At 41.0% G+C, this 24,876-nt stretch overlaps 2 protein-coding genes across 2 annotated transcripts; one reads left to right on the forward strand and one right to left on the reverse strand.

Moving 5' to 3' along the window:
* Nucleotides 1-1,433, reverse strand: LOC142593900 (protein BTG1-like). Its single transcript, XM_075713768.1, has 2 exons — nucleotides 1,316-1,433; nucleotides 1-1,156 (listed from the first exon to the last, which is right to left on the reverse strand). The coding sequence occupies exons 1-2, from the start codon at nucleotides 1,431-1,433 to the stop codon at nucleotides 804-806; spliced, it is 471 nt and encodes a 156-aa protein (XP_075569883.1). The 3' UTR covers nucleotides 1-803.
* An 8,503-nt stretch (nucleotides 1,434-9,936) lies between these two features.
* Nucleotides 9,937-23,186, forward strand: ATRIP (ATR interacting protein). The gene is given in 14 exon segments (XM_075714276.1): nucleotides 9,937-10,241; nucleotides 11,350-11,461; nucleotides 12,988-13,158; nucleotides 13,817-13,938; nucleotides 14,235-14,395; nucleotides 15,802-15,897; nucleotides 16,636-16,667; nucleotides 16,669-16,808; nucleotides 18,011-18,742; nucleotides 19,394-19,536; nucleotides 20,151-20,242; nucleotides 21,151-21,234; nucleotides 21,519-21,768; nucleotides 23,122-23,186. Coding segments are annotated over 14 exon segments (2,505 nt in total).
* Nucleotides 23,187-24,876: the final 1,690 nt, after the last annotated feature.

Genomic DNA, 24,876 nt, shown 5'->3' on the forward strand with positions numbered 1-24,876 from the left:
CTCAGACACACAGCCAGCAAGCTTTACCGAAACTAAGCATTTTGTGGTGATCTGAAATAAAGATGAATGTTCAGAACTACACCTTTCTAACTGTGAAGCAATGATTAGAAATAGCTAGTGCAAGCTTTGAGAGCAATGTAAAAAGCTGGGGGGGGGGGACGACACGACACCAAGTCAAAAACAGTTTGAGCAAGTCTTCATTGTTCTACTTCAATAATTAGAAATAACACAAACTAATTCCCCAAATCTTTTTGTCAAAATGTTGGGGCATGATGGAATCCAGCCCTCAAATAAATGCATGCTTTGAAAGAGGAAAAAAAAAAGAGTTATTTTTGTGATTTGTGCCTCACAGCCAAACTGGAATGACCCTGAGAGAAGTCTGTGCAGACAAGTCACTGGAGATTTATGTGCAGCTTGTTAGATGTTTCCTACCCCGCTTCATGTTATTGCTCTGCAAACTGAGCAATGTTTTAGCAAGTGTTAATCTTGACTAAAATCCATCATAAAGAGTGCTACAATATTGCTTTTTATTGCAAATAGCCAAAACTTCTTTGAAAATATAAATGTGTAAACCAATCAACTGACTGTACAGTGCATTTACAGTACACAATCCGGAAAGTTACATGTAGTGTAAAGAACTGCTTTATACATTAGCCCTTGGCCACAAAGAACTTGGCAGTACTACTACAACTTTAATGACTATAATGTGAAAAAAAAAACAATTAAAACCCAAAAATCTCAGTTACACCTAAGTTTACCATGAGATTGGGATACATACATCATTGTACAAGGAATAGCAATTTTTAACTAGAAACTGTCATCATGTTGTAATTCTTGGAAGGGCTGGATCTGCCAGTTCTCCACTCCTCCTTACAGCTGGTCCTACTATCCAGTGGTTTGGTTGTCTTCCCTCCAGGCTGGGGACTTTCGTAAAGGACACAGATAGACCCATCTTCACCTATGCGATAGGACACTTCAAAAGGGTCGACCCAAAGAGTTAATTCGCTGGGTAAGAGCTGGAAGAGTCTCTCGTGGCTCAGTCCAATCATCCCGGCTGCCTTTCCTATCAAGGGGTCCATCTTATGGTTGATCCTAATGCACCGGTACCCGGAGCCCTTGGAGGGCACCAGGGGGAACCAGTGGTGCTTGTAGTGCTCTGCGGGAGGGAACAAAGAGGAGCTTTACCGCAGGCCCAGGGCCCCACCGCCCTCTAGCCCCGCGGAGGCTGCGCTCCGCCGGACCCCCGCGGGGCAGAGGCGACCGGCCGGGCTAGGGAGGCCCCCCCGCCGCGCCGGCTCCCGCCGCCCCCGCTCACCGCGCAGCGCCTCCTGCAGGCACTCCCGGAAGCACCGCAGCTGCTCCTCGCCAATACCGCCGGCGGCCCGCAGGAGGCGGGTGACGAACGCCGCCGCCGTGGAGATCTCGGTCCTCATGGCCGCCCCGGCCGGCGCGCACCTCCCCGCCGCCGCCGTCCCGGCCCGGCCCGCTGCCAGCGCTGCCGCTGCCGCCCCGGCCCGGCCCCCGCGCCTCCGGCCAATGGCGGCGCCGCGCAACAGCCGCATCGCACGGCGGCGCCCCGCCCCGGCCCCCCGCATCGGCGTGCAGGCCGAGGCCCCATTGGCGGCGGCGGGCGCGGGGCGGGGCGGCCTCGGCGACCCCGGGCGGCCATTGGCCCGCCGCAGGAGCCAGGACGTGTTTGTTTTGTTGGCGAGGGGGCGGGACCTGCCCGCCGAGGGGCGGGGCGGGCACGCCCGCCGCGGGAGGAAGCGGCGCAGGGCCCGGGCCCGGTCAGCGCCCCGCCGCCTTCCGCACGCGTAACGAGCGGGAGCGGCGATTCGACGGGCAAGACACGACGGCAGGACCAGAGCACCAGGCTTGGGCTTCAGTCGGCCACGCCGCGAGTCTCCGCCGGGCCAGCGGCCGGCCCTGCTTCATGTCCCGCCTCACGGGCGCTCGGTGGCCGTGCCTCTGCCGAGCACCGACCTCTCCCCGAGCACGCAGGGCTGCAGCGCTTGTTCCTCTTCCCCTCATTTCTCACGTTTCCTCCTTTTTAGTTCATATTTACAACCCAACAGAAAGAATAGGTTAAATACACATCTCCTGTCCAGCGTTTACAATTTCGACCGCATTATACTCTAATTTGAACTCCACCACTTGCCTATTTGGCACACCAGATTCCTACCCCAGGCTGCTGGCAGTTCCTCTCATTTCCCTACAATCCCGACCGCCGCAGGACATCCACTCCATCGCTAACAGTATTCCAGGCAGATGTGATGGCTATCTTGCCTTGCGCCCTTTTCACTGTATCTCAAGACCCAATTATGAGCAAAATCCAAAAATACCTCACCATCTCTTTTTAGACATACAACTCCAAGGCCAAGATGCTCTTACATGACGAAACAGCAAAGCAGTCTTAAAGATATGCCCTCCTTATTTAGCTAAGCACAAAAACAGTTTTCAGTGAGAGCGATGCAAGAATCTATACGTTATTTTCAGGAAAAGAGGTGGTCCAGAAAGCACCAGTTTTCTTTCAAAAACCTGTTTACCTGCCAAGTGGTTGGGAATTTGGCACACTTGAAAATACATGCAAGAGTCAAGTAAACTGAATTCTGTTTAGTGTATGAACTACGCAATTAAATTTGTTGTCAAATGTATCACAGTGAAAGGATACATCTTTGGCCTCTATTTAGAGTACTGAATCGCATCTTTTAAGTGTAATACTTGCCACTCTGGAAAGATTATTGTTGTTAGAAATAAAGACAAGCCTAATGCTTACTTGACCATAAAAAAACAAAAAAAGAACCGTACGTACATTGCACAAGTATCTAGCTTCTCAACTGGCCCTGCAGGTCACACTGCAGATATCACCAAGAGGAACACAAACGGCTGGACCCTGGAGCAGCATTTTTGTGGAGCATAAAGGTTAGAGCCATGGAAACGTTCGGTTGAACAGTTTGCGTTGGCACAAACTTTGTATTATTCTGATGAATAAAGTACATTGCTTGTTTGAGACCAGGAACTTTGCTGATGATTCATTAGCATCATCACTGCTGAGCCTCCGAGTTTGAGGAATAACTACAATTCATCTCTTTATGGTAAAAGTTTTCTCTTGATGACAGTTGTCCTGGCAAGCCAGTTTGCCCAAGAGCTCCAAAACAGTAATATCGTCCATTAGCCAACAGACCCACTTCCTCTACGCAACTGCCAAGCATCAGCTGAGTTTCACAACAGTTTCAGTGATGTGGTACCGACTCAGTTGTGACCTTCAGTGCAGTAAGTGACAATATTTTTCAGCTATTTAAAAGCTTTAAAAAATTGGCTGTGTTAGGTATAGCCAGAATTCCCTGAGTTTACAAAAAGCTTTCTCTAGTTCAAAGTCTAAACGCAAACTTTTTTCCCCCAACCCTGAAGTTCTGTTTGCAAGCAATTCCTCCAATCACTTTTCCAAGAACAGTGACTAAGGTCAGGATTTTACCACCAGGACTGCCTGCAGTCGTAACTGAACACACTTCTCAAAAAGTAGTCTTCTTTCAAAAGTTTATGCAATGCCCCAACCATTTTTTTTACCTCCTGGCCTTGTTTAAATACATCCTCTCCCTTCATTGGTTTTGTGTCTTAAACCCACGTCGGATGTGTGTGTGTGGGGGGGGAAGTACATTCATTTCTTTACACTGTTGGCTAGGCTCTAAGAATCATAGAATGCTTTGGGTTGGAAGGGACCTTTAGAGGTCATCTAGCCCAACCCCCCTGCAGTGAGCAGGGACAGCTTTAACTAGATCAGGTTGCTCAGAGACTTCATAACCTCCTTTGTTAGAGGGAGCTAACAGCTCCTTTATTCTTTTCTGAGGCCTGCCATATGCCAAAGGACCCCTTCTTCAGCAGGATCTCACCTTTGAGAAAACTAAGTAATATCCTGTTTCCCCAACTGCACATCTTAATCCTTTTCACCTTCCTTGTCTCTTAGCTTTAAGAGACTGACACCACCTCTAGTTCACCAGCTGCAAAAGCCATGCCCAGGGAGTTAAGGGGAAAAAGCCTTGTCTGCAGACCTTTAAAAATTAGATCCAGTCCTACTGCTATTTAGAGATGACCAGATAGTACTCATTCATCAGTAGAAGTGTAAAGAAAACACTCGGTCTGGCTACTGTTTTAGCTGTTACTAGTTTAACACAGATTTATAATTTACAGAAGGTATTTACAGGAACTTTCCCCAAACCTCTGTCCCTTTAATCTAAGGGTCAAAAATCATTAAGGCTGTAATTACAGGGGTACAGGAGAACAGCTCATCACACAGCCAAACCTCATTCCACACAGGAAGAGTTCCCAGGGGAATGCCCAGTTACCTGCAATAGCAGGACAGTTTGTTCATTAAACTATTAGTGAATTACAGTTCACTCCCAACAGTTTATTTTTTGCTAGGTTCTGCCACCCAATATGCTGAAACATTAAAATAAAAGTCTCATTACATTTACAATTAAAGCTTCTTCAGACTCATTCTGTTTAAATCTACTTCAAGAAAGCAAGTACCTATCCAATTTGGACAAAAGTATTTGTAATGGTATGACATTAGAACTCCTGTAGTGCCTCCTTACTTGATGTTACTCAACTAAGATGGTTAAGACTTCTTGTCCTCCCTTTCCTCTAATAGCAAGCAACAGGACCAAGACAAAAGGGCCAAGAACCTCAAATGACAAAACTGTAGACATTTATCCAAAAGTCAGATGCTATCACCTAGTTTGACAGTCTAGAGCATAGTTCTGTATGCCATTTTATAGCCTACACCAGAGAGATTTTTATCAAAGGAAACCAACAAAACCCACAAAACCACCTTCCTTCATCTCCTCTTCAAGAAGAGACAGCAGATTTCTGTGCTTCCTTTTCCTCTCTCTCACTGCTGTTAGCTCTAGACTACTTCCTTTCCTAATCGAGTCCCAGACCTGGATCAAGATGCTATTTTATTAGAAGAACTTTTCACTGAAGTCCAGTTGCATTTCAGTACCTCAAACTTTAGAAATTAAGCTAAAAATATTAATTTCTGCTGGGACCTGGACATATCAGTCACCTAGTTACTTCAGTCTTCTTTTATTCAGTGTCTTGACAATCAGAACACAAAACCCAATTCTCCAGCTTTGGAGACTTCAACAGTAAAGCTACCCAGGTACACATCAACTCTATCACCCCACATTTGAGCAGACAGAATCACCATTTGCTAGTTATGTGAAGGCAATTAAAAAAAAAAAAAAAGGAGTAAGCCTGCATTATTTGTTACTTGGTCTAGACCATTATTCCCGCACAACAGAATTTTACCATTGCTTTAAGAATAAGCCATTGCTGGGTTTATTCTGCATGTTGTCAGGTGCTTATCTCAAACACTTCCCCACCTCGTTCACACCCCTTCCCTTTCATTTGTGAAATACAGGCTTCCCCTACCATATCTACACTGCATGACTTCAAAGCTTCCAAGAACACCCTGATAGCACTATCACAAATGCAGTAAGACAGCTACTCATTTCCAGATTCATTAAAATAAGGGACAAAGAAACAATGTTTGCACTGAAGTTATGAAATTCTTACTAGTATTCAGAATAAACATTACTGTTAACAGCACTAAGAACTGTACAAATCCAGACATAAGTTATTAAACTTCATGCTTAATTATGCTAAAGAGCTTCCCTCTTCCAGGCTGCATGTGTCCACATGAATATACACACAAATTCCCAATTATATACCATCTGATTTTACTGTCAGTCAGTCAGACAAGGTTCTGCTAAAGCCAGGACAGATATTAAGGGATCTGATTTTAAGTCTCTTGTAAGAAACTTCAGTAAAGATCAGAGTAGAAACGCTTTCTAAGCAAGCAAATTAAAGGTAGTTACATAATTTCTTGCAGAAGTACTGCAAGAGTAAAAAGATAAAGTTGTAACACTCCTAGCACAGATTAACACTCACTAGATTGAGATCTGGCACCTGGATCCACTAGTCCTAAGTAGACCATTCAATTCAAGTAAGAAGGTCTGGCTACAAAAATAGAAGATGCCACAGTTGTCAGGTAATGCTAAAAGTCACACTTTGATTTCCTGTGTTCTCCTCAGTGAGTTTCACCTTTAAGGCTCAAGGTAAGCAAGCCACAGAAAGACAAAAAGAAATCAATAGATATGTAACTATTTGACTTTCATGTCCCTGCCAGAAAATGGTTCCATAGGCAGCAGTATTTAAAACAAACTCTGGGAAGGGTTCATCAAGAAACTAGTTATTTGCCAATTATTAATCTAACCATTTATATAAATAGGCTGTTTTAGAGAGTACTGGGGGTTCCAGTAACACAGCACTGGAGATGGTAATTAAACAACAATTTGGAAACACTGTACCAGCACAATTTAGCAGTAACCATTGAAATATGTTATTTTTCATTAGAAACAAATTTTAAGTACTCGGACACAGAGGAAAAAAACCACAAGCTTCTAGTCTGGCGTTTGATTTTTCTTTTTCCATTTGCTGGAAGATTTCTATGGCTCTGAGAGTTGAGAAACCTCACCACAGACAGCAAAAGCAGGTAAGCTACAACTACTGTGAGAACTGTTAGGATTAACAGCCTTGCTTAGCACTAGAAGCTGAAGTAGTTGAAACCTTAGGCTGCAAGAGCTGACAAGGAGTAAACTTTTTAACAAAACTAATGTTGCAAATACAAAACTAGCTGAAACCAGTAGATACAAGCAGAATGAAGAAGAAAAGGACAAAGGAAACAATTCCAAGGGAATGAGGTAACATCAGAAGGCGGCCAGCCCAGCGACCAAGAAAACCAATAAGAAATCAAGAGACCACCAGCAGAATGAAGGGATTGGACTTGCAGAACAGGTGATGGGTGGTATGTTCCAGGAAATCTGTCTGTAAGGGTATAATTGGGGTGCACAATCTGCAGTAGAGATCCCTCTTCAGAGGCATCCAGCTCAAACTGCTCCACATATCAGCTAAATAAACCACTTATTTACGCAGCAGATTGCCAACTTGTCTTCTCCAAGCAGGAACCTAGGGCCAAGCTCTGTTGAGGTAGCATCCATGTAATTCCTAACATGGACTAGCTGGTGGCTGCATAATTCCTGTGACAGCTACCATACACATAACCTTCTTTCACAAAGAATGTTTTAGCTCATCAACTCAGACTTACTTTGTTGTTCTGTTCACCTGCAAGTCATTTCTCTTTAGCAGGAACACCTGGAGTAGAGGCAAACAGAGTCAGTATCTTGGTTTATCTTGTTAAAAAGAAGCTGCCTGCAAGTATTCTATCATTCCATTTCTCTTCAACTTCAGCTAGAGGAAAAGGAGAAAGTAAAGCTGAAACTATATCACTTATACAGTATATTGTTATTTAAAAGTAGTAATAATAAAAAACAGTAATAATAATAATGATAGCACAAGCCTATTCATTTGTAAAAAAAAAAAAAAAACCCCAAAACAAAACAGCATTAAAACCAAATAAAGTCTAAATCAAGTTCCTTTTAGATTACTTAAATTAAGCTCTTAATACACATCTCTACAAACAGATGGTTGAAACAGAGCAACAGAACCTACAAGAAGAGATTTTAAACAAAACAAGCAATTTTGGTTTTATTCCATCTCGTAGAAGCATCTCTCTCTAAACGTAATCAAATAAAACTATTCTTAAAAGCAAGAATTACCTTTTCTTTATCACTAGACTACAAAGACAAGCATTATGTTACCACTCCCACTACAGGGAGAAAAAGAGTGTCTCCAAACACAAATAAGGGTACCTTCAATGATTTAAGCATCAAATCCCTCCATAATTTCCCCAGTTTGGTGCACTAATTAATAAAGCACAACTTCTTAAAGAAACAAAAAGAAAACCTTAAGCCAGTACCTCAGAACTAAAGTGATAGAAGTGTTCTCTCCCTCCAAGACTACCCCTTTTTTGTGCACCTATGCTGACTAGATGCAGCTGCTCAGCCTGCTTAAGGTCAGAGGGATCACCTGGAGTCACTTCAGTAGCAAAGCTGGGATGAGATAGCACAGCTGAGAACACTGACCCTCAGGGCTTTCTTTTGGCCTTACTAGCTGATCACAGGCTACTGCTGCTTATGCCACAGCACTGCATAGATAAAGCAAATTACAGTCTAGTCATAATTTAAGTTTGCTGCGCATAGAGAGAAATGAATATGAGAAATCAGAATTCTCTGACAGAACTGGAAATATGTCATACTAACAGCTCAGTGTTTTTCACTTAAAGACCACCAAGTGATTTGTAAACTGATTTATAGCACTGAAAATTTTTACTAAACCTGTTTTAAAAATGTGCTGCGAGACTATTGTCTAGTCTACACTTAAAAAGTTTATCAACATAGCTGTGACCTTACACCCACCTAAGTTATACAGAGCTTACATCAGCTGGAAAGTATATTTTTCAATCCACTTTATAGAGCTTTTAAAAACAGACTAAGGTATGATTACAACAGCAAGTTAATGCTAGTAAATTAATAGCTAGTTTTTAGTACAGAATTTTTGCAAATATTGCACTTCCTTGACACTATTATCTCTTATTGGTCCCACTTCATTGGGAAAAAAAAAAAAAAACCAACATTAAAATAACCTATTTAAGATCCCATTTCCTTTACTAAAGCAACTAAACATTTAACCAGTAAACAATGTGGTTGCCAATGATTTAGCAGAGCAAGTGAAAAATTACTCTGATTACTACCTTTACAGCAATACTAACACAGGCAAATATTACAGGGCAAAGTGTCTTTTTTGTAATGGGCTGTTCTATAGACTTAAGTATTAGATTAGAACTGCAATTAAAAAAAAGAAGACAAATTTTGAGGACATAACACCCCCTTGAGTCTGCAACAGAAAATCAGAGTAAGCGCTTTCCAGTCTTCAAAAGCATTTTAAGTTTCTTGAGTAAAAATAATTTCCTTTCCTTACAGTCTTGTGTCTCATATCCCCATGGGGTACAAGCAATACACCATTGCGTATTTGTAGTCTCATGTTCCTCTGCAGCTACCACAGGATGTCCTCACAGAGAAAGGATCAAGACTACAAACAGCCTACCGGGACAACAGCTAGGATCCATATTTGTCTAAATATCCATAAGGTTTCTCCACGAGCCTGTGCCAGAGAGACAAGAGCACTGTCCGGAAATCTCCAAGAGAGGCAGAGGCAGCAGAGGTGGCCCTATCTGATGGCTGGCAGGGCCACGACCATGCACTGGCACCCACCCAGCACACGGCCCGGTGCCATCTTGCCACAGAAAAGCTCAGGGCCCTGGCCACAGCCTAGGCCAGCACCCAGTCTGGCTTCCAGCAGCCCACCAACCCTGCCCTGCAGAGTCTGTACACCATGACATCACCAGGTGCTGCTCATGACATCACTGACCCGACACGGTGGCCCTGCTGCAGCCTGCACCTGTGATGTCACATGAGGCGCAGCTGCCTCGAGTGACCCCACCCACCCACCCAAGTGCCACCGCCACCACACCGTAGCGTAGCGCCTGGTATTACATCAGCAGGTCAACCCCTCACCACGACGTGCTGTGGCATCACCTCCTAACGGTCTGACGTCAGCAGCCTCTCCCTCACACTGCTGAGAGGACGAGGCTTCCCGCCGTCCTCAACGGCCCAGCTCGCCGTCCGGCCAATCAGCGAGGCGCTTGCAAGCGAGGGTGGCCGCGGCCAATCGCGGAGACGCGTACCGCCAGCTGCTGCGCGGCGGCGCTGGGTTTGACCCTCGGGGGCCGCCGTAGGTCCGGCGGCTGTCCCATTGGTCTGCGGCAAGCCTTGCCCGCCGGTGATTGGCGCGCGGCACGGCGCGCGCGGGGTAGCGCGTGGTGGGGCGTAGCCGGGCGGGGGCCGGCGGCGCGTGGGCCCGGCCGGGGTCCGCCAGCCGTTCCGGTGCCCGGCGGGGAGGCCACCGGCGCCCCCCGCCATGGCGGCGCAGCCCCCCCTCGGGCCGCGGAAGCGGAGCGGCCCAGCGCTGTGCGGGGCGGGCTGGGTCGGGGCCGCCCCTCCGGCCGCGGCGGGCGACGGCGCCCTGGAGAACGGCTTCCCGCCCCACAAGCGCCCTAAGAGCTCGGGGGCGGCTGGGCCCGCCGAGGGGCCGGAAGACCCCTTCGGGGACAACGACGACTTCACGGCGGACGACCTGGAGGAGATCGACATCCTGGCTTCGCAGGCGCTGTCGCAGGAGGCTGCCGGCGGCGCCGCGCCCCGGGCGGGCCTCCCGAAACACGCGTGGGGCGGGTGGGGCGCCTTCGGACCCAGCAGCGCCGAGCGGCAGGCGGCGGCGGGGCTGCCCCGGGGCGGCGCCCCGGCTGCGGGGGGGAAGCGGAAAGGTCGGTGCGCCTGTGCGGCGGCCGGGGAGCGCGGTTCGGCCTTGGCAGGTTGGGCGGTGTGGCGGGAGTAGCGGCGGCGGCGGCGGCGACTGCCTCCTCCACGGCGCAAGGCGGGCGGGCGTCTGCCTGAGCGCTCCGGTCGCGGGTCAGAGGCGATGCGGCCTTTGCTGTGGCCTGGGTTCCTGCAGCCGCCCTGCGCTATTCAACTCTTTGGGAAAATGCTTGTTACCCCTTTAGGAAGTGCTTCTGATTATCCCGTCCGGCTACCAAAACTTCACGGTGGCATGCCGAGTGTTCAAAGAGCTAGTTAAGGTTCGAAGAAATAACGTCCCAGCAGTCACGTAGCATTAAACTAACAGTACTGGGAACCTGTTCTCTGGTAATACGTGTGGTAATGCTTACCTGTGACGTTGATACTGCATGTTAAACGTGTTAAATAAAAACAGACGCGTTCCATAAACTTTTAACATGCTTTAAGTATCGTTTATAGTATCACGCATGTTGGCCACCAGATTTTTTTTTTCCTCACTGTTAACTTTCACTAGTAAATGCATAACATGTCTTATATTAACAGTTGGTTTTCAGATTTCCTTTCAAAAAGCATACAGGATACAGGGTTTTGTTCGTAATTCAGCACAGAGGGCTCAAATCCTGTATGTATGTTCTAGCAATGCTAACATTTGTAATCTCTCCAGGTAAAAAAGTTTTCAGTTAACCCTTATTTGTGCAGGGTGCGTGAACTAAAATTATCTTGGTGGAAATGCTTGCGCTTACGGTGGGTCATCTTACTGGTTTAAGAGACTGGAAACGTTTGGGGGGAGGGCTTTCTTCTCTGTTTTAAGGATTGATGCACAAGCTCTAAAAAGTTACTGTTGTGATTAGATATGTGCAATTTACCTGTTTGTAGTGACAGTATAAATATTAAGATACTCTGACATATGTAATGGCAAATAACAAAATCATAATGTTAAGTCATTGGTGATGTACATACATCATCTGTGCTTCAGAACAGATCTTGGCGTTTTTCCTGCAACAGGAAGCAGTACAGAAGATAGTCTGATGAGAGATGCATTCCAGTTTGAAGTACTGCAAACACAGCATGAAGAAATTAAACAGAAGGTTAGCAATATCTTGCCCTCTAAATACCACATTTTTTGACAGGACTAACTGAAACGTGGGATAAGTTTGGTTCCAAGTACTTATTTCTAATCAAGTTGATTAGTACTCTTTGAAATCCATGGATCTATTAAAGGCATCATACTAGAAACAGCTCTGGTAATATTAAGAGTGAGAGCAATATTTTATTTCTTGGTCATTTCAGATTAGCAAATGCTAATTGGTCAGTTTTACTTGTTTCCTATCAAATCCATTCTCGTTTGTCCTGTCAGCTAGTCAGCAAGAGTGGTTTTGTGCAATTTAGATTTGAGAAAGTAAAGTGGCTTTTAAGTTGTGTTATGCTAGTTTACCTTCTGATGATCCCTTATGGAAACATACTATGGGGAAGAAATAGATGCGGAAAAGAAGGTACAAATGCCTGTACTGAGTCCGTCCTTTTTTGGCAGGCAGTTTAGGAAGAACATAAGACCTGAGCAAACTTACAATGGTATTTTACCAGAATAGTCTTTTAGGTTCTGCTAAAATTTCATGTAGATACTTCCTGATCCAGCAATATTATTCGTGTATTTAATATTCTATAGTGTATTTTTTTAAAGGCTTGTGTATTTGGTTTTGGATACCTTTTAATGTGAAAGAGGTCTACAGCTTAATAACACATTGTATCAGGAAATTTGTTCTTTGATTTTATTTTGAACTTTGCACCTAGTGATTTTCAGAGAATGGGTCTTGGCTGTTATGAGAGGCAGTAAACAAGGAATAACTTGTGCATAGCTCTCACACCTTGATGGACCTTTGTTTCCTCACAGTTGTGTTTTCTCCCAGATGGGAGGGTCCTGCTCTATTTACCTTTCTCTCATCACCCTTCTTCTGTTCTCTGAACCTTTCCCAGCTCTATTATATCCTTCTTTATTGGGGAAGCTCCTACCTGAACCCCACGTTCAACATGGGGGTAAACCATAATTTTATGTAGCAGTATAGAGGTGTCTTTCTGCTTTTTTCTCCGTGCTTTTCTGAGTAACTCATTTATTATCTCTCCAAAGTCTTTGAGTGGTGGTGGCTGTTCAGAAAGTATTAGAGGCTATGTATGTTGTGAAGATAACTGTCTGGGGGGTAGCCTGTTTTAGGACAGCATGCTTGTTGGCTGCCATGCTAGATGAAATATGAGCATTAAATTACCGTTGTTATCATCCAAACAATTAATAAATTATTGATGTATGTGACTAGAACACTTCTCAAAAAAAGAACATAATCACAGAGAATGGGAAAGAGAATGGTCTCTGGCAAATACCAGGATCTTATATGAAGACATGCCTTCGCTGTCATTTTATAATTCTGTTAGAGAAAACAGTAGCTGAGCCTGATTTAATCAGAAAAAGATTAGAAGCAACATTGCAGAATTTCTGAACTGGGTTACAGGAGCATTTTTTCCTCCCTTGAAATTATAAATATACCTAATTTTCAACCGCATAATGATATAAATACATACGTTTGGTTGAATACATCCTTTAATGGAATTCATCTGTTTGCAGCTGAAAGAAATGCAGGATGAAATTCTTAGTAAAAATGGAGAAATTAAAATTCTGCGTGACTCAATGCAGCAGATGGAGTATGCTATGGAGGAACAGAAAAGATCGTACATGCTATTGGAACAGCAAAAATCTCAGACCTTAAGTGAAAAAGAAAGAGAGTTCTCCAAAAAGGTTTGTAAATATGTCGATTACCTGCACATCACATGCAGAAGCTAATTTTATGACTTAATGATGTCACAGACCATCTAGTCAAAGGAAGGACATTTCTGTGAAATTTCCAAACGATGTACGCTTTTATTTTCTTATCTAGAAGAAAGCATTTGTAAGAACTTACTGAGAGCTTTTCTTCTGCCAAATTAAGAGAGTAAAATTCAAGTGGTAGAGGTTTTTGTTTACTTGTTGCTTTTTTTAAGCAATCCCAAGAGCATTAACATTGGAATGTATTTTAAAATGGAAAAAAGCAACAGAATATGCTTTATGACTCTGATCAGATTGCTATTCCTGTTGCAGTCATCTTTCCGAAAGCCCTGAAGAGGACAGTGGCTGCTTTTGTCCTGTTTACTCTGCTGTTAACGGCCTCACTATAGTCATGCTCTGTGTGGCACTTGGTCTGTCTTAACAAGTCACATGCTTCTTGCCTGAAATTTTGACACTTGGCTCTAAGATAGTGTTAATTGGACTAGCATACATAAAAATGGAGATCTTATGCAGAGTTCACAGTAAGTAGATGATAATCTTGAAATCTTATGGTAATCCTAGTTGCTCTGCAGTTATAACACCTCTAAATTACTTGGTAACTGTAAAACTGTCTCTTTAATTCCTCTTTCAGTTACTGTCATTACAGTCAGAGTTGCAGTTCAAAGATGCAGAAATGAATGAATTAAGAACGCGACTTCAGAACTGTGAAAGAAATAAACATGTTGCTCAGATGGTTTTAACGCCAAGGTAGGAGTTTTGGAAAATGAATTTGCGTTCCTTTTTACACTATGTGTGCTTAAACTATTAAAGAGGTTTTCTTTCTTCATCTAACTCTTAGCTCTGTTGTCTTTAAAACATACAACCAAAAAAGTCTGTTGACCTCTATGGAATTTGCTCAAAAAGAGCCTTCCTTGTATCAGTGACAGAAATGCAAAGAGTATATAGTGAAGTGCCCTTAAAGCATCAATGTAAAAGGATCCTTGTTTATTGTTTAATAAAATAATCACAAAAGAAATATTGATTCATCTAAGTGTTGATTTTTATTTTAGCCCTAAAAAGAATTCTGCAATACAAGTGAAATCAGAAGGATGTTCTCCACAGCGTGGAAAAAGATTTTTTCCTACAAAGGAATCTTTCAGTGCTGAAATGTCCATTAGGCCATCGTGTTCTTCAGGAAATTTGATTGCCCCAACTACTTTGATCAGAGAAGGTAAACCCATGTACAGTGTGCAACATTTTTAGCTCCATATGAACATTCTGCCTTAGATAAGGATTTTTGTACTATGTGACTGAGCAGTTTCGCTAAGTTCACTGTAGAGAAAAGCTAGTATTTGTTTTATTTTGGTTTTGCTTAAATTTCTTTACATTTTATACCAATTAGCATTAAATAGCTATGATTGAAATTTGGATCAAGATAATTTTAATTCACACCTTGGTAATGCCAAGATGTCAACAATGAAGTGGCTGTTGGCCATAATGAAAAACTTTCATTTACTATGTGATGAACTAAAATGGCCAAATTATTAATCTGCCTTTCTCATTGAATAAAGAATAACAGGAAATAATTTGCCTATTTCTTGAATTAGTCTGCTAGTCAGCTAATGCATTTTTTGTATTCTTGTGATTTTGGCTTTAAAGCTGACCTTTTGGGGTATTTTATTTTAAAGGGTACATATTCAGCCGTATTGAAAGAATCAACTGAAACAGTATACTCATTTCCTCTTTTATGTGTAGGGCAGTAATTCTCACAAAATTTTATCTTGAAATTCATTGAGTAAAGCTTAGGAAATTAATATATGCATGTATTTGAAGATTGCTATAATATTAAACAAAAATGGTGGGTTTTTATAGCAGCCGAATGCCATGATTCCAATAGGAAATAATAAACAGCACAAATTTGTGTATCATCAACTAATCCTTACCGGAAGAGTCATGAAAAATCTGAGATGTTACTGTCAGTTAAAGTATTCAATCTGAAACTGTATGGGCAGTATGAACTCCATCAAAACGAAAAATACAGTTGCCTTAAAGCATTAGTATTGCTATTTTTTCAGCCTCCTGACTGTTCATTATGATAACAACACTAAATATGCCTGTTTGTTTGAAAAGCACACTTGATTATTTGTCTTCTGAACCCTGCAAGGCTTTTTGGCTTCAGTTTGGCTAGTAATTGTGGCATATATAGATGATCAAAAGATTATCAAATACTCAATGGTTTTTAAAAAAATTTTTTTTTTTTTTTTTTTAGAATTTTGTGTTGATTTTTAACTAATGTAGTCATGTAAATCTCTGCTAGTAGTGGGAATTCAACTTAAGGTATTGGTTTTTTCTAAAAGAAAAGTTGAGAGCGATAGCACTGAACAATCTGGAACATCAGACAGTAAAGGTTAAATTGTATTCACTTTTCTAATTTATTTTTGGGAGCAATTCTACTTGCATCACAGCTCTTAACTATTGTTTGACATATCTGAGTTATACAAGTCAAGTGTTTTTTACTGGTCTACTGTCTGTTTACTTACTATATAACAGCTATGGTCAACTCAATGTGTGTAAATGATAGGTACAGATAGATAAGCAATGTTCTCATCTTAGACTCATAATTACTGTTTGGTTTAGACAGTAAGATAACCCATCCTGAAGTTTTATCCATGAAGCATGAAGCAATGGGAAAAAACGGTTCCTACAACTCTGTACCTAAACGAAATGCACAAGGTAACTTAATTCTGTTAATACAGAAATAGTGAGCATTTCTGAGGAACAGCTCAGGTGTCTTTACTAAGCAGTGTCATGCTGAGGAGCCTGCTACGTACAATGCCGCTGCACAGAATAGTGGTGTGCAGCTTGTCGCTTTTTGCTTTGAATATTGTGATTCTGCAGTAAACCATTTCAGATTATATTATTATCTTGTATCCTAACAACACTCTTATGTTGTTATCCTATTTAAGAAAAAATTTTGCCTGGGTTTTGCTTTATGGAAGGATATGGATCAAGAGGCATCTTATTACAAGGCTGGCTCTTTCAGTATTAATATATTATGCTTTTTATTGTAAACTGATATAAAAACAGGAAATATGTACCTTTTTTTAAATTAAAGTAAAAACAATAAAGTAACATTTACAAGGAACTCTTTGGGGTACTCTTATTTCCAATTCAGAATAGAGTTGCATTACATAATTTTAATGTCTGGACTGGAACATGGAGGGCAAGTCATCGGGATAGCTGGGATATACGATCATCTGGCTCGAGCTATTTTGCTAATATGGAATTGTAATTAAAATATCTCTAAATATAATTTGGTTACTATTTAAATCATGTCTTAAATTCATTTTTCTGAAAATCATTCTCTTGTGGAGAAAGATTTGTAATGAAAAAATTATTTTGAGGTTGAGAGCACCATAAATAAGGCTAATCTTTTGAAATACTAATTTTTTGATGTTGTTGATTTTGCAGTTAATGGTAAAGCTACTCCAAAGACAATTATGTATCCTTTCAGGTTCTATCTTACTAAATGCACTGATGAAGCAGCCCATTGTCCCTGGGTCATTACTAGGACTCTGCCATCTTCTTAGCAGTAACTCTGAGCATCTACCTGGGGCTATATTACAGCCTAACTATTTGGAATCGTAAGTTGTTTTGGTTTTTTTTGTTACACTTTATCTAACATGTTCTTAGTATAGTGGCATTCTCTATACTAAGAAATGCTTATTCATGTAGGATAGCTCATTCCTTGTCTTAAATGCTGTTTTGCTTAGGCCATTTAATGCAAAATTTGGAACATCATTCTGCATCTTTGATGATTAACCTTCGATTATCATAGATTCTAAACAGTGGAACAACACTAAGAGATAAACTAAGTTAATTATATATTAGGGGAACGCACAGAAATATGTTTTGTAAAACCTGGTAGTAACTGTTAGCAGCTGCTGTTGTTAACCACTTAAGGACATAAAACTTGCATCGCAATGCAGGAAGCATATAAACATGATAATGAGTTAAGTGGGAAGAAAATGAAAATGTGATCAAAAGAACAGTAGGCTTTATATCTTCAAAGTCTAAACTACGGTCAACTTGTAATGTACAATTTATATGCAGTTTTCCAAGATATATTTATAGTGACCAGTAAAGCATTTTAAATATGAGTATTGGATATAAATTGTAATCGATTTTCACTTTAAAGAATCAGGCTGTAGCTCCTGAAATACCTTTGCTTTCCTGATATGTTACTTTATTAGTAATTCTTGTGTTTTGTGGGTTTGTAGCAAGGCTCGTGTCTCATTGCCCTTGCCATTTATGCAAGTAGAGGTGGTGCATTTGGCCTTTGTAGCTGCAGTTTGACTATTTAATAGCTGAAATATCTCTCTCTTTCTGGCCAAGAAAATAATTTTTTACTGTTGTAGTCCTTTAAAGGCCCCCATATTACAGATCAGTAATGTACAGATACTTGTTCTTCCCAGAAGCTACCAAATAACATTGGGGAAGTTAGGAATATAGGGCAGGTTATCAAAAGCATGAAATTGGGAAGCCAGTGTTTGAAATGTAGTTTCAGACAATGGCTTAGAGTGAGCTGCTGAAGTTACTCGGCTGTAAGCTCTGACTACTTTCACAAGACCTCGGAATGCTTTGAAATTGCTCTTCCATGCAGGTATCGAGGAGTAGGATTCCCCCCCCCCCCCCCCCCAAATTTACATTTTATTTTGGGAACAGACATCTCTTATTACTCTAGCCTTTCTATTATTTGATTCAGAATGTGGATAACTCAAATTTCAACTATGTTCTCTGCCTTTTCTTCTGAAGTATTTCCCTTCTTTTAATTTTATTTGGATAGGAAGTCCACACAACTACCCAGCAGCAGGACAACTCAAGAAGAAATTCCTCCTTTTGTATCCCTGCAGGAAGCTCAAAAACTTGCAATAACAGGATTGAACTTGATTGCTATGGACGAAGGATTATCTGAAGGAACCCCACCAGAAAGCCAGAGAGAGTTCTTGCACCTCACACGCTGCAAGATCCAAGGCGCTGTGCATCTCTTGCCCTTGGTAGAACACCATATTGGTGCATACTGTCAAGTGGTACAACTGGCAGACAAGTCAGTAAATGGTTCTTGTGGAAACCACTCAGTTGTTTCTTCCAGAACCAACACAAATATGGTGTCTAGTAAGGAGGACTTCAGGTTGTCTCTTGAAGAAACTACAGTTATATCACTGGGTATTCTTTATTATTTGGCATTTTATAGCTGGGATGTTGTCCACACATTGCTATCTACTGAAGTGGAAAAAAGTTCTGCTGCTGGAGATGAACAGGCTTCCAAGATGGACAAAAATATGTTGTGTGATAATCAGTGTGATAATAAAGAAGATACCAGGACACAAGGAGGGCTGCATGTAGCTCCACAGGATGCTCCCAATAGCGATCGAGCTCAGCATTCTTTGTTTAAAAAGCTGCTTCAGGTTTTAGCTTTTTCTGCTGCAAGAGGCTCCCAGACTGATAGTATACTGCACCAAACTCTAAAAGTTTTGGTGAAATTAGCTGAAAATTCAACAATGGACTTGCTAATAAAGTAAGTCAGTAATAGCTTTAAAATTATTTCACTCTGTTGTTTAGCAATTTCCATTCTCTGTTGAAACTAATTTGTGCAGATGACAGTAGAAAGTTTTGACATGTATGAGAGAATATCACATTTCTCAGATCACCTTTGAGAAGCAGTTGAAGATCTCTTTCTACTGCCTTTGCTGCTAATGAACATGATGATCGCCCCTGATCTGTAACAGGATTTGCTTATGATGTTTATATGAAGCAGATGCTGTTGCCTTATTGCCTAGCTGTCACTTTAAAGTGAGAAAACTTCTTAAGGTCATATGCAGTTGATCAGAATATCTATAACATTCATTTTGGGGTTTTTGTGATTGTTGGGAGATGCATAAGGAATGAAAGCATAGGGTCTCATTCTGGTAGGTAAAATGCCACTCTCAAAAGTGAGACATTTCATCTGCTAACAGTCTAATACACACCACCATAGTATGAATTGCAGACTGACTGCCAAATGTAACAGAATATGTTTTTCAGTATTCTTGGTATTTATGACACGTAAGTTGAGATAGGAATGTTCTGAATAGTTAAAAAAGCACAAATTACGATGCTGTGTACAAGAAATAGTGTATTTTCAACTTGTTGGTGTCTTTCCCATTTATAACTGAGTTTTCTCTTGAAGTTTTCAGCACTTATTGAGTAACCAGATACTGCTCCATTGTCTGTGTCCAGAGACCCCTTTGCCTGCTGTCCTTTTGACCGTGAGACTGTTGTCTATTCTTGCTCAACACCACATGTTGGTTGCTCAACTTTGTTCTCATTCAGGTAAAAGACTGCATAACACAGAGAACTGTTATCAGTTGAATGTTAGTTAGCATGACTAAAAGTAATGCAAACAGGCCTTGTTCCAAGGTGTTAAAACCCCAAAAGGCAAAAAGCCTGCTGTGTTACCTGAAAACTTGTTTTCTAGTGCAGTGTTTCAGTTACTGTCTGAAGAGTATTTTGTCTTGTGGTATCTGTACACATACAGTGCTTTTGATACCCATGTGGATTTTTAAAACTACTTGCCAGATTGTTTATTATATTAAAGGTTGATGAGGAAAAAAGGGCTTTTGAGGAGTTTTGAAGTTAAATTTAGCTGCACTCATGATACTGTTGAGTTTAGGGATTCCAGTACTCTGCATGACAAATAGTCTTAGTCCAGTTCCTTATGAATGAAGTAGGACACTACTACCACAAACGCATATATAAGTTTAGGGATACTAGTTTCTTCAGCACTGCCTAAGATGTCTGAAGTAAAGCAAGAAGTTGAGCCCGTATCTCATGAGTCCCAGGATAGTACTCTACGTATTTTCTGAAATGTTTTCTTTTGTGACAAAATTAATTTTTGTCATAAACAACTGACTAGTTGGGAAAAGAAAATGTTATCTCTATTTCAGACACCTGCCTTCTTCTTGCACTGTACATGTATATTACATCAAGACCAGATAAATCAGCATCTGAAATGCTTTGGCTTCAGCTGGAACAAGAGGTAACCACAGCTGTTCATTCATATGCTTTTTCCTGCTATTTCCAGTTGAGGGAGTGGGAGGAGCAGAACAATGCACAAATTGTCTGAAACAAAGTTCTTTCTCCAGCTGAAATAGAACACTGAAAGTATTGGCTTGCAGTAAAGGACTATGTTGATTTTTAAGAGTAGCTGCTTGAAGCTGAATCAGTAACTATTCTTAAAGAGAACATCAGTCATAATAGTCATAGTTAAGTCACTGAAAAAGCAAGAAAGATCCTAGGATGGCTGTAAATGTTCAACACTAAGCTTTATTTTGCTTTTAGATTGATAGAGGAGTAAAAGGAAGCAAGATCTGAGATTCATTTCGATTGTATTAATAACTTCTGAACTGTATCTTATGAGTTATTAAATATAAAAGCCAGTCTAGCAACTTAGGATTATAGTCATTGTATTAAGTGGAAATGCTAGCTTGCTGTATAGTAGTCATCATATATAGGAAGAATAGCTTTTGAACTTAATTGTATTGTTTGTACTGACAGTGGTGGCTTGTTTAGAAATGGAGCAACTAGTAGAACCTTACTCCCATATGAAAGAGTTTTGAACCATTTTCATTATCCCCCTACCTACATTGTTATATTAAGTGTAAACATATTATTTGTATACAGTGAACTAAGGCCCACTGCACTTCATTAGCCTTTCTTATCACAAAGTCTGTGCAAGGTAAATTCTATGTCTGTAAAGTTTTATGGGGAAAAAACTTTTAACAATTTTTGGGGGTAAAAAAGATCAGCTCTTAAGAAAAAAAAAAGAATATTTGGAACTAGTAATGAAATATCATTTCTACCTCCCTTTATTTTCACCTTAATCATTTGATAATTCTGCAGAACCCTAGTACTCATTATAATGCAATCTATGTGTTTTTGTAATAGACAGTTAGACTCCTGACAAGGTATATGCGATGTTCCAGTCCACCAGTTTTGTTACCTGGTACAGACTGCCAATGTAATCTCGAGGTACGTCACTACAGTGGCTGAGTTTAGTCTACTGAGAACTTAAAGGTACTCAATGCTGAAATAGCTTTTTGCCCTTTTTTTTTTTTTTTTTTTTTTGCTACAATGAAACAGAAGTGTACTGTATTTTAAAGGATGCCACCTTCTAGGAAGCTTGCTTTTGCTTGCTAGAAAATATTCTGAAATTTGGAAGTTTGAAGAGAGTCAGTAAAGTGCACAATAAAATTTAAGTTTTCCGCTAGTATAATTTTACTTTGTGTACTGAGGCACTTTTTTTCCTCTTGCAGGTGGTTAAGGCACTAATAATTATGTTACATAGACAGTGGATGAAGATTAGAAGATCTGAGAACAGCTTGTGTGCATATAAGGAACAAATCATTCAGTTTTTACGGGATGCTGTTTTACTCTTACACAGCCTGTCTCAGAAAGATAAACTGTTTCATGAACACTGTTTGGAAGTTCTCCATCAATATGACCAAGCCATGCCGGGCATAAGAGCCATTCTAAAAAAGACTCAAAAATTGAGTGCCTGTGAAGGTAAAATGAGTCAAATGATAATGTTGGCTTTTTTCTGTGCTGTAGAAATAGAAATCCCACTTCTGTCCCTTTCCTCATTTAACAAGTACCATGTACCAAATACCACAGATGTTTGCTGCTCAGGCCTCTGAAGGCAGTCCATAGTCTAGTGCTTTTAAACCTCCATTACACTGAATCACTACTCTACTACTGTTCTTTAAGTTTTGTTGTTCTCTCCATAGAAATATGCCCCTACTATCTGATCAAACAAAATCCTATACCCTAGCTCTCTTTAGTAGAACAATCTGCACTATATGTTACCTTATTTAGAAAAAAAAAAATTTCCCCATCTCCAACTAGATTACACCTTCTCTCTGCAACTGGTTTTTTTTTTTCCCCCTGCATCCTTAACATATCTCTTTCTTCTTCCTCTTCCCTCTTCCACCTCCAGCCTTCCTCCATTACCCCAAAAGCTTCTCTAGCCCATGTCCATCAGAACTTGCCCCTTGCTTTGCACACTTCTGGTGTCCGTTTCCTTGAGAGAACCAATCTTGTGAAATTGCCTCTCCTCTTTGTACCTTGATGCCATTTCTTCATTCACTCATGGCATTATTTACATGCACGTTGTAGAGCTGATGTCAAGATTGTGCTCTTATGTCAGTATGTGGTTTGCTACAAGATACCAGACAAGCCATCTGGTCTTATTCAGAGCCAGAGTGATTAAATCCTTCATTGCTGGTGTACACATTGCATCAGTGAGGCAGGTCATGCAAGCATGCCGCTATTAGTTACAGTGACTTTTCTGGAGATGCTAAACAGCATGCCATGTATTTGTTCTACTCCGATTGCTTAGAGTATCCCAAGGTTTTTTAGAACTTTGCCTAACACCTTGTCTAGTTATGCTCAGGAATGGACAAAACACTGTAACAGCTTGTGATTTTGGGGGATGGTGGTGCACGCATGTGCTTGCAAACCTGTAGCTAGCATTCAGGTTCTTCCTTTAAAACAAAATACTATGCTTTTGTCCTAGTGGATTTTTAAAATTAGTTAATAAAAAATGAGGTTTTAAACTCAGTAAGTAGTCAGAACTAGTTGTAAAATAACAAAGTGCCCTTTACTGTTTTTCCACTAATAGCCAAATTGAATTCACTGGCCAAGATAGTTCTCTCCTTTAATGCCTTTTTAGTCATTAAAGAGAAGTTTATATGACAAAACATGTATCTAAGGACCTGTTTGCATTGAACCTTGAAAAAGGATATTTGCTGTAGCCTTCTACAGTCAGAATGTTTTCACATGCAAACAGATACCAGCTATAATTATACTATATCAAGTAGAAAAATGACTCTCTGAAACATGATGTTGTTGTTGTTGCAGAGCTGGTTTTGGACGAATTGTATCCTGAGCCAGAAGCAGAAGACCAAGGAATGGACTCCAGCTAGCTAACATCTAGCAAAGATCTCTGTCCTTCCTCGTTTAAATCAATAATCATTGCCAGTATAAATCTGAAATTTAAATAATCTATTTTATTAAGTGATAATCTAAAGGTTGCACTCAAATGCAGCACAACTAAGACACATTTCTTTGTTGTGATTATTTTATTTAAGCGCCATCTAAATGTAGCTGAAAGCAAAGAAATTTTGCTGTAAGAATTATACTGCAGTGTACTGTTTTGCTATGCAAAACTGCTCAATGGCTTATGACTGGTTCTGTTTATGAATTTCATTCTTTATGAAATTGCTGTGAATGGAATGGAAATTTCACTATTGTGTTCTCCATTTCACTGTGACTACAGCTGAATTTATGATGCGGAATGTGCTGAGATGTTTGGGATCTCTGAGTTCATATGAAAGTCTTTTGAACATGTTTGTTTCTCTTGCAGCTGTAACACTTTCTTGCTTGATTTCCAAAATTTTCATGTTGACATTAGTAAACAGTTTACTGTGATTTTAAAAACCTTTCTAGAAATAACTACTAGTTGGCAGTTCAGTTCTGAGCAAGAAATTCAAAGCCCTGTAATGATCATCTGAGTTCACTCATTTTTCTTAGTGTCATGAATCTGCTGAAACTATTGAGATGCCAAACCAAAAAATACTAGAACTTATTCTTTAAAAAGTTACCTTACAGTAGTAAGATATTAATGTTGAGGAGAGCATTCTGTCTTACTAGGCGAGAGAAGGATATTTAAATGTGTACAGAATGACTGGATTTTTTTGGTTGTAGTATCTGGATAGGCACTGCAGTGAAGATGAATGAGCATCTCATTCCTATGATACAGCACTGATGGAGGACGAACTGTTGCTATACCCTTTCAAGTGTGTATGATTTCTCAGCTGGCATTCTCAGCTGCACCTTAGACCCTAAAAAGGGAAGTGTGAGTGCTACTAAAATGAGCCTACAGGTTTCTGTTTTTAAAGAATTTGGAAAGCTTTTTTCATTTTTTTGACAGATACTTGATTCAGAACAAGCCTGGCTCCAGAGACAGAAGGAGGAGGAGAGACAGTGCTACAGTGGGAAGGAAGCCCTTGGAAAATTGGGAAACATCTGGTTCTCTGGTCATAACCCAAAGAGGCTGTGTCCTGCCCTGATGTGCCTGGGCAAGGAGCCCCACTCCAGTGTGCTGAATGAGCTCTTGGCTTTCACTTTTGAAGAGAACTTTCCCAGAAACCACTATGCTGGAATAACCAGTGCAATAATCCAGCATCTCCCTAGGGCCAAAGCTTCACTCCTCCCAGAACACAGCTCAGGGCTAAGCCTCCCCCTCTTTGAGCAACAGCTGGCAGAGCTCCACAAGGCATGGCCTGTTCCTTTCTGTAAAACACAAGCTGCCAACTGCTCCTTTCGGTAACAGGTTTCAAGTTTGTTGTAGCATCTGGAGAACTGCCATTTTTCTGCTTAAATGCAGCAAGGAAGGACACCCAGGCACATAACAGCACAGCCTTCTGAGTCTGTGTATGCTTGCATGGTAACTACCCTAGAACTGCCACCAGGGCACTGGACAAGACATGTTACAGAAGTTTCAGCATGATAAAACCATTTGACTTGTCCACTTAAAAAAAAAATACTACACAAACCAACACAGCACTTCCTGGCCTTTATAATTAGAAGAGCTTGAGAATGTAAGTTAAAACC

Source organism: Pelecanus crispus, chromosome 7 (assembly GCF_030463565.1).
Source record: "Pelecanus crispus isolate bPelCri1 chromosome 7, bPelCri1.pri, whole genome shotgun sequence".
Taxonomy (NCBI): domain Eukaryota; kingdom Metazoa; phylum Chordata; class Aves; order Pelecaniformes; family Pelecanidae; genus Pelecanus; species Pelecanus crispus.